This window comes from Condylura cristata, unplaced genomic scaffold (assembly GCF_000260355.1).
Source record: "Condylura cristata isolate star-nosed mole 26May11 unplaced genomic scaffold, ConCri1.0 scaffold00024, whole genome shotgun sequence".
NCBI classification, from domain to species: domain Eukaryota; kingdom Metazoa; phylum Chordata; class Mammalia; order Eulipotyphla; family Talpidae; genus Condylura; species Condylura cristata.
The window spans coordinates 32,957,843-32,966,423 of NW_004567125.1; the positions used below are offsets into that span (position 1 = coordinate 32,957,843).

Sequence of the window (8,581 nt, forward strand, 5' to 3'; positions counted from 1 at the left end):
ACACACAGAAAAATCCACTCAAAATAAATTAGACCTAGCTGTAAGATCAGAAACTATACAATTCCTATAGAAAGAGAATAGGTAGGAAGTTCCCTGATTTTTTAAATTTAATAACAAAACAAAGAAAATAAAAGAATAAACAATGGGACTATCAAAACTAAAACTTCTACAGAGCAAAGAAAATGACTGCCAAAATGAAAATGCAATGTATGGAATGGGGAAAATATTTGTAAATGATATATATTATAAAGGGCTACTATCTAAAATGTACTCTAAAAACTCATAAACTCAATAGCAACATATATGTTAACATAAACCTTATCATATGTAAAATATGTATCATCATAGGATACAAAGCCTGTGATGAATCATAAGATTCATATGACATTTTTTAAATAAAACAATATTATGAAAAAACTTTGAGCACCATGTATAGACCAAGCTTGTAAAAGAATGATTCCCTTATAGAGAGAAACATAAAAAGGTAATGACTAGTCCCTAAGTCCCTAAATTTCTTTCATTTCCAATGATTGTAGACATTACCAGAACCAGTCCTGTGAGGTCATTCTGTAATTCTCTTTCTTATTCCCTTTCCTCAGAAATGCTTTCCTATTATTATAGTGCTATTTTCAATTAACCAAAAAGGTGCCATGGTCAAATTACAGTGGTGAGCATGTGTATATTATGTTCGAAAATGTTTTAAAACCATAAGATGCTTGTGCATAATGTTTAATTGTGTTCTTTAACTCTTTGGACATGGACACCCATTTCAGAAGTTCAAGGAAGAATCATATAGGGTCTCTATAGACCCCTGCATGCTCAAAACCACACATGTAAAGAACCATGACTTCCTTGTGGAGGAAGGAGTCCAGTGGGATAGGAATCAGAGATGTCCCAAGGTTCAGAGCTGAAACAAGCATGTATTGTTTTTCTCTCTTCCCCCCAGAGAATTTATTTCTCAGGGACTAGAGCAAAAGAGCGTTTCATTAATAAGACACTTGGGAATCCAGCCCCTAAAGCCACAGAAACTGTAAATGTTTCTGCTTATGCCTTCTTAAGTCTGTTTTACTAATTTCAGGTGATGAGAAAATACGACAGTGACTTTGAGAGCCTCATGAGTGGACCTATCTGCTTGCCCTTCCTGGAGGCAGAACTTACTTTCCCCCTCACCCAGAGAAGAGTCTGGATTGGTCAACTCAGACTGTTCCCTGATGTCTGGGTAAGCCACAGCATCTTCATATGTGATAAGGATTTGAGACAGCAGAAGGGCCTCTCTCTTTTTTTTAAATAATATGATAGTTTTTTTTTTTTAAATCATTTTGTGCCTTTTTCCATCTCAGTTGTAACCCCCGTGGGCTTCCCACCACCAGTTCACCCGTGTGTCATTACCATAGTCCGGTGCACTTCCCCACACACCCCCGCCCCCATTTTTTATCCCATTTCCACTCCACCCAGTCAAAATGTCTCTGGTATATAGTTGTTCATCATTATTATTATTTTCTCCCAGGTCTTTTATACTCCTGCTATGAGTGAAACCATCCGGTATTTTTCCCTTTCTTTCTGGCTTATTTCACTAAGCATGATCCAGGAGGGACTATTTTTTTTAAAAGAGTTATTTAATAACTTTGAGGAAAATAGGGTAACAAACAAATGGAAAATTTATGATATGTTAAGTCTTGCCAAATTACCATTCCTGACTCTGGTAGACAATTTTGAGTACACAAAGGTACCTTTGTTTCCTTGTATCTGTCTCCTCTGCTGTTGGCTTTCAATCATAGGACTTCTCCCCCTCACAAGTTTCCTCACTGCTTCTCCTCCCTACCGTGCATGTGGAAAAATCTAAAGCTCCATCTTTTATCCTCTCAATTGATCAACAAATATTTGCTCATGTTAGGCCCTAAATTACTCTGTTAAAGAACAAAATGGAATATTGTTTATTTTCTAAGTCATATATAATTTAAGCCAGGGCAAGAATCATTGGAATAAATACAGGCAGTATGCTGGATGGCACTGTAGTCTTGGTGAAACTTACCCAAAATTAGTCGACACACCTCGGGAAGTTAGTGAAGCCTTTACAGACAAACTTATAATTGCACTGAGAGTTGAATAAATATTGGAATTAATAAAGGCTAAAAACCAACAGAGAAATATATTGAAAGAATAATTATAATTTAAAAATTGCAAGTAGTTCTTAATATCTGACCAATAATAAGAACAAGGCCTAAAAAGTTGAGCATAAGTTAGACCATGGAGGTAACAAACAGATAACAGAGACCTTATATTTGTTTTTTGCATTGTTCCTTAATATTGCCATTAGTAGACTAAGTGCAAGGTGTGTAGCACTTGACGTCCATGACAAGGTCCACTGCGTGGAGAGGTCACTTGAACCAATGTGCCAACAGAGTGCAGCCCTCAAAGGCACAAAGAGATGATGAGTAATAGAGACAGAAAAATCAAGGTAGTTGTGGGTGGTAGGGAGTGGTTCTGTGAATAGTTGAAACTATATAAAAAAAATACTGATTATATTAGGCACAGGTGACAAGTTTATATTAATATTTTCATTTAATTATTTTGGAAACTGCAATTAGTAGTTTCCTATTTGGGGGATAGCAGGTGTGTCACCTACCAGTAAAATTTTGCTTAGAAGTTTATTTTTAAACTTAGTTTAAATTTAGTTTAGATTTAAATAAAAGAGTGAGTAGAGGAGTTTCTGTAAACTCCATCCCCAATGTACCACTTTTCCTACTTCCCCTTCAGGATTCCACCGTCATTTCTCCTTAGACTCTTCAAGTCTATCAGTTTCTCAGAATTTCCTTGCCATTTACGAACTTGAAAGTTTTGAGAAAAAATGGTCAGGAAATTTATAAAATATCTCTCAAATGGGTCTTGTCTCATTTGAATGGAGTTAAGGACTTGTGGATGGAAATCACTCAGCTAAAATGTCATATTTATCACTTTACATGAAGGGAATATCCAATAAATACACTCACCACTGTTCACTTTGACACTGATAACCTACCAGAGTGTCATATTCTGTCATTGAAAACTTGCTCTTTTTTCCCTGCACAAACTACTCCTTGTAAGAAAGTGACGATGTGTAACCCACACTTCAGGAAAGGGCTCTTGTGTTCCAACTCCTTGAGAATGCAATATACATAAATCATTGAATTTCTTACCCTGTGAGATTTGTCTATGTATGTATGAGTGAATGTATGTATATATGTATGTATGTAATACAATTGGTTGATTATTTACTGTTATTTGTTTTCATCAGCATAAACTCATTTGTTTTATATATTGTGTTACAATTTCTTAACATTTAATTATTCTGTTGCTCAAATTATTCCACTTCTGGAGTTCATATAAGTCCTGTGGCCCATTCATATATACATATCAATAGCTGTTGAATAATGCCTTACTTTCTGGCATGCCAAGTTGCTCCAGGCCCATCTTATATATCTCCTGACCCGGACCTAGAATCAGTCATATCCCCAAGGAACACTACTCCTTCCTTGGAGAACAATGTTAGAAAGCAAGGGGCTGGAAAGAAAGAGGAGGGTCAATGCGATCATATAATGCTTGATTTTCACTGCTCAAAGAATGAAATGTATACACAAATAGAGGTGTAATGCTGGAATTCCCAAATTAGCCCATTTTTTTAATGAATGGTAAATCAATAAAATTTGAATTTTTGTATTATAAAGTAGTTGAATTTTGTATACTTACTGTGTTCCCTTCAACATAATTTTACTAACATATTACATTCACAGTGTTGTTAATGTTATTCTTTGGGAATGCAAATACACTTATTCACAGGCTCTAAGAATGCTATGTTCACTGCAGGACTATTTAAAATAACCAAGTTTTGGAAACAACCTAAGTGCCCAATGGCAGATGAGTAGATTAAGGAAATGTAGTATGTTTACCTAACTATAAAAAGAAGAAATCTTGCTATTTGTAACAACATGTGGAAATGGGAGGGAGGATTATGTTAGATGGAGTAAGTCAGAGGGAGAAAGATATCAGATGTTCCCATTCATTTATGGAATACAGAGAAACAAAGTAAAGTATAACAGAGGCATCTCCCTAACAAGGAGAGTTGCCATGGAACCACCCCCACTTACATGCAGTCAACTTGGACTAGCTACTAGGGATAGGGGGTGGAAGTGAGCAGCCATGCGAAATGATAAAACACACATGCAGGCAGGATCTGGGAACCACAGAGAGGGACACGAGAGACATGTAGGAAGGGCTACTTGCTTTTCAGCTTTGGACCTGCACCAGGGAGTTGGGGGACTTGGAGGAGACTCCTAGGAGAGACTCGTAGACGCACGTGGAAGACATATGTGGGTGGGAGATATATGGGTGGGGAGGCTGACAATGGCAACCATCTTCTTGATTTGTACCTTGATTTTCCCATTTAGCCCAGACTTGCCTGGTCCCTTCTGCCCCTGTGGTTCCACACCACAAAATGTTGTAGACTCAAGGCAAGATTTGAGACCTCAGTGGCCCCACTTCAGGGCAACCCTGTCTAACTGGGCATTTACCCATCAGGGGAAGGGTAATTTTGCATGTTTTGGGAAACTATATCCTTTCTTCTCTTCTGTCTGTGCATGCTAATCCCATTAAAGTTCTGTCATACTAAGTAAGCTTTGTCTTTTTGTGCACAGATGGCCAGACCCCCATTAGAGTGTGCAGGTTTGGGTGTTCTTGGATACCCCTAGTACATTTTAACAAATGAACCAGAAAAACTCAAACAAAACAAACCCTAGAGATGCTACTGTAGCATTGAGTTTACCAGAGAATGAGGGTGAGTGGGGAGCACAAATGTGAACTCTCCAGATTATGGTGGGCTATGGTGTCCTTGGGGGTGGGTATGGAGGGATAATATATATTTGAAGAGGGTCTATATAGTCCCTAAATCATATATAATATTTTATACCAATGTCACCTTGGTTAGAATATTTTTAGTGTTGAGAATAAAATAATAAATTAAAAATATATATTCTTTGGAATTTTCTACCTAGTCAATCGTGTATTAAGTTAACAAAATAGTTATGTCTTCCTCCCCAGTCTGTAGTCCTTTACTTCCTTTACTTATACCAGTTAATTAGAGCTTGATGTTGAGTAGAAAAAGTGAAAGAGCAAATTCTTGCCTTGTAACTAAACTTACAGCACAAACATTTGGTTTTCACTATTGAGTAGGATATTAGATACTGATTTTGTGTAGATGTTCTTCAACTTGAAGAAAATCACTTCTATTCATAATTTCCTGGGAGTTGTTAACAACAATAGGTGTTAAATTTTGTTTATTTTTTTCTGGACTAAGTATTATGATTTCTTTTCATTAGTATGTTGTACTAGTGGACAATGGTGTTTTTATTACTATTTAATAATTTATATGGTGTTTACATCATTATCATTCTGAAACTTGTTATGACTCACTCTCAACTAAGTAATAATATTTTTAAATAATATAATCATTTATTTTTACATCATTTTGTGCATTTTTCCATCTCAGCTGTAATCCCCTTGGGCTTCCCAACACCAATCACCTGTGTGCCATCACCATAGCTCACTGCATTCCTTTTTCTTGTCTGATGGTGACAGGAATATTTCTGGCCTGAGATCTTATAATTTGTTATTTCTCTCATCTAAATGGTGTTTTCAGAGACAGATCCTTACCACATAGTTAGATCCGTCTGAAGATATACCCACAGCCTTCAAATTTTCATTCAATATCCCCAAATTGGGGATCATCGTCAAACTGTTATTTTAATTGCTTATAATGATCATCAGTGAAATGTTATACTTATTTCCTTAATTGTTATTACATCCTGATCACACACAAACAAAGAACAGGGCTAAGATATTTTTAATTCAATTTCAGTGTTGTTGTCATTGCCTTAAACAACATTTGGGGAAAATTGGTCAAAACAATCTGTTGAACAACAACAAACCTCAGGAAATTTACAGAAAAAAAATATATCTTGGAAAAATGCCTGGAGTACATATAAGGATGACTTCTTTTCCAGTATCAAGAAAATATGTAATGATTATAAATAATGAAATTTCTAGACATCAGACACTAAATCTAAAGATTATATATGTATATTAATTACATGCATTTTAAAATATAATGATTATATTAAGTTTTTGATAAATGTTTGTGTCTAAATTTTATATTTCTGTTGCTTCTTCTTCAGAAATTTCTTCAGGTACATGGAATCAGGAAATCAAACTCTTGCTTCACAATTTATCCTACTAGGACTCTCCCAAGAAGGAGTACTACAGCCTCTTCTCTTCTGGCTGTTTCTCTCTATGTACCTGATTACTTTCATTGGAAATCTTCTCATCATCCTGGCCATAATCACAGACTCCCACCTCCACACCCCTATGTACTTCTTTCTCTCCAACTTGTCTTTTGCTGACATCTGTTTCACCTCCACCACTGTTCCAAAGATGCTGCTGAACATCCAGATGCAGAGCAAAGTCATCACGTTTGAAGGTTGCCTCAGCCAGATGTACTTTTTCATGATTTTTGGAGGCTTAGACAATTTCCTCTTGACAGCAATGGCCTATGATCGGTTTGTGGCCATTTGCCACCCCCTGCATTACATGGTCATCATGAATCCTAAGTTATGTGGTGCCTTGCTTCTTGCCTCCTGGTTATTGAGTGCTCTGGATTCTCTTTTACATACCTTAATGGTCTTAAGATTGTCTTTTTGTACACAACTGGAAATCCCTCATTTCTTTTGTGAACTTAATCAGGTGATCCAACTTGCTTGTTCTGACACTTTCCTCAATGAACTAGTGATATATCTTGCAGCAGGACTTCTAGGTATCATTCCTCTCACTGGCATACTCTTCTCTTACTCTAAGATAGTTACCTCTGTTTTAAGAATCTCATCAGCTAGTGGCAAGTACAAAGCCTTTTCCACCTGTGGGTCTCACCTCTCTGTTGTCTCTTTGTTCTATGGTACAGGACTTGGAGTGTATCTTAGCTCTTCTGCTACTGAAAACCCCAGGGAAAGTGCAATAGCCTCAGTCATGTACACTGTGGTCACACCAATGATGAACCCCTTCATCTACAGTCTGAGGAACAAAGACATAAAGCAAGCTCTAGTTAAACTCTTCAGCTGAGCTGCAGTCCTTACATGGTAGGGTCCATTGTTTCAAGATTCCTTGCTCAAAGCAGGGTTCAAAGTCTTGAAAGAGATAAAGCATGATGTTTTTATTAATACATAGATGATCTCTGATTAAACTTATATACATAGTTTTATCTCTTTGCTTTTCATACATTATAAATCAATTTTATATATATTTCCTTTACTTTGTATAATAAACTATGTTCATTATAGAAAATAGAATGTATTCCATGAATTTTATACAGTAAAATACTAACATAGAAAGTTGAATATTTTTGTGATTACTTCCATTTCTTCAACTCTAATGGAAAGAAATGGAAAAATAATAAATTTGTTTGTCCTAGCAAACAAAAGCAATTTCTGCATTATGTAAAAAAAAATCATTTTGTCATAAAAATCCATGTTTATGTTAATCCTCTCCAGAAAAATATCACATCTGGAACTGAAATTGCCATCAGATTAAATTTAAAATAGTCTATATACATACTTCAAAGTATCACTACTCTTATTAACAGTCCAAAACATAATACCTATTATAGAAATTACTATTACTATCCCATTCAACATTTATGTTTTTATTTTATAACATATTTTACATCATCCTTCATTTTTATACAATTTATGATTTTCCTATGAAATTCTCACCACCAAAAAGCCCATGCACCATCACCATTTATGTTATTATTATGTACTATTCCTAATATGTTATTATTAATTCCTATGATTCTCCAAATTATGTACAGTTGTATTCTTTTAATATTTTGAGAGGTAGAACACTTTCAGGAGACACTTCTTACCATACTTGACTACATTCATAGATCATAAATGTTCTATGCTAAAATCCAAATTCAAGACACATTGAACTTCTTCAGAGCAGGACACTATTGAATATGAACTTCATCAAATAACTAAATAAAAGATGATATTTTTCCTTTGCTCATGATGGCAGATTGAATTCAGTATTTTTCAATGTATCACATCAATACATTTGTTTTACTCTAAATTTATCTACCTTTTCCATGGAGGATGTCCAGTAGAATTTATTCTCATAAATATATTTTTTTAAGTTTTTACAATAGAAACTGTATGTGTATCTGTCCATTTCTGTCTTCTTCTTAATTTGCATTTATTTCTGTATTGCACCTATGGATATGGCTTTCAGTCTTGGTTGGAGGTAATAAGGGACAGAGAGGAAGCAAAAGAACAGTGCACTTTCTATGGGAAAGGGAATATATTTTAGATAAAGTCATTACAGGTTTAGCCATGGTATTAAGTAATTAATTCTTATCCAATTTAATTCTCAGTCTTCTGATTGGACTGCATAAATTCACTATACCTTCTGGAATCCAAGTAATGAGAAACTCTTACCATAAGTGTTGATGTAAGACTTACTGTGCTACTAGATCTGTACTTGTTGAGCAATGGATATGAAC

General features: G+C 35.3%; 1 protein-coding gene across 1 annotated transcript; it reads left to right on the forward strand.

Annotated features, from left to right (window-relative positions):
- The first annotated feature begins 6,222 nt into the window (after positions 1-6,222).
- On the forward strand, positions 6,223-7,143 carry LOC101630001 (olfactory receptor 7A5-like). The gene has a single exon (XM_004688226.1). It carries the CDS (start codon positions 6,223-6,225, stop codon positions 7,141-7,143), a length of 921 nt encoding a protein of 306 aa, XP_004688283.1.
- The last annotated feature ends 1,438 nt before the right edge of the window (positions 7,144-8,581 follow it).